The sequence below is a fragment of the Calidris pugnax genome, unplaced genomic scaffold (assembly GCF_001431845.1).
Source record: "Calidris pugnax isolate Ruff unplaced genomic scaffold, ASM143184v1 scaffold425, whole genome shotgun sequence".
Lineage (NCBI taxonomy): Eukaryota > Metazoa > Chordata > Aves > Charadriiformes > Scolopacidae > Calidris > Calidris pugnax.
This window is the reverse complement of record NW_015091137.1, coordinates 419,476-420,744: the sequence shown is the minus strand read 5'-3', so window position 1 is coordinate 420,744 and position 1,269 is coordinate 419,476. Positions and strand designations below refer to the sequence as shown.

Sequence of the window (1,269 nt, the reverse complement as noted above, 5' to 3'; positions counted from 1 at the left end):
GCTGGGGACGTGAGCTGCGCTCCGGGGCAGGGGAGGGCAGTGGGGGCTGTGGGGGGCTGCTGTGCTGTGTCGGGCAGCGGGTTCCTGCATCTCGGGCCGGGAGGAAGGTTAGTGCCATTGGGACGTCCCGGAGCAGGGGACACCGAGAGCAGCAGCTCGGCAGCTGTGATTCCTCGTGCCGGGCTGGCACGGGGTGACATTTCATCTCTGCCCGGGGAGCCACGTGGGGCTGTGACAGAGGATCCTGGTCTGGCTGTGAATTATGCAGGGCCCTCTCGGCCACCTCCAGCCCGTGTCCTCTCCTGGGGGGGGACAGGCTGGCAGCCATCTGGCAGACCCCGCTCCCCACTGGAGCTGCTGCCTTGGGATGCCAGTGGCCGGTGGTGCCACCCGCCAACAGGGGTGCGCTGGGTTCCCCCTGTGCTGGTCTCAGCCCCACGGCTGTGGGGTGCCTGTGGGGCAGGGGAGGGGGATTGACTTTGGGGACCCAGCCCCCTGCCTGGCTTGGGACCAGCTCTCCTCTCCCCCCTGTTCTAGGAAGGGCAAGTGGGACGAAGATGACTTTGAAGAGGACCTGGGCGAGGAGGAGGAAGAAGAGGAAGAAGAGGAGGAGGAGGAAGAGGAAGACTATGAGGAGGAGGAAGACATGGGAGAGGAAGGGCTCAGCTCGGCGGAGGCGGTTCGGGCGGGCGCGGGGTCCCTGCTGCTCCGCAAGCCCCCGGCCCCCCAGCATTACCGGGGTGAGCCCCAGCGGCTGCCGGGGGGCCAGGAGCGGCTCCCCCCCGGCCTGGGCCACGCGCAGCCCCCGCCCCCGGCGCCCGACCACGGCGACTGGACCTACGAGGAGCAGTTCAAGCAAGTAGGTGCCCGCCGAGACCCGCGTGTCCCCCCGTTCCTGTCCCTCCCCTGCGTCCTTGAGCGCCGTGGTGCCGCCTCCGACCGAGCTGCTGTCGTTGCCGCTGAGAAAATGTGGGATTTTTCTGGGGTTTTAGTGTTGGGCTCAGCCGTGCTCCCTCCCCTGAGCCTTTAGTCGGTGGCTCTGGTGGGATCCTGCGTGTCCCGGTTGGTACCGTGGCCTGGCCCCAGCGCTGGTGGCATTTGCCTTAGGGACCTGGGAGAATTCTTGCTGGAAATGATGGAAAAAAACTACCCCAAACTTGCAAATCTGAAGGGAGGAAGGAGCGGAGCCGGAGAGCGCGCACATGCAGCGGGCACAGATGGCTGCCCTGGCTGCCATGCGGGCAGCGGCCGCCGGCCTCAGCCACTCGT

At 67.2% G+C, this 1,269-nt stretch overlaps 1 protein-coding gene across 1 annotated transcript in view; it reads left to right on the top strand.

Moving 5' to 3' along the window:
- Positions 1-367: 367 nt before the first annotated feature.
- The window catches only part of ARID3A (AT-rich interaction domain 3A), a 37,492-nt gene continuing 36,590 nt past the window's right edge, over positions 368-1,269 (top strand). Inside the window, exons 1-2 of the mRNA XM_014958568.1 lie at positions 368-402; positions 538-1,029. Coding sequence (XP_014814054.1) covers positions 368-402; positions 538-1,029 — 527 coding nt within the window. The remainder of the gene's footprint in view (positions 403-537; positions 1,030-1,269) is intronic.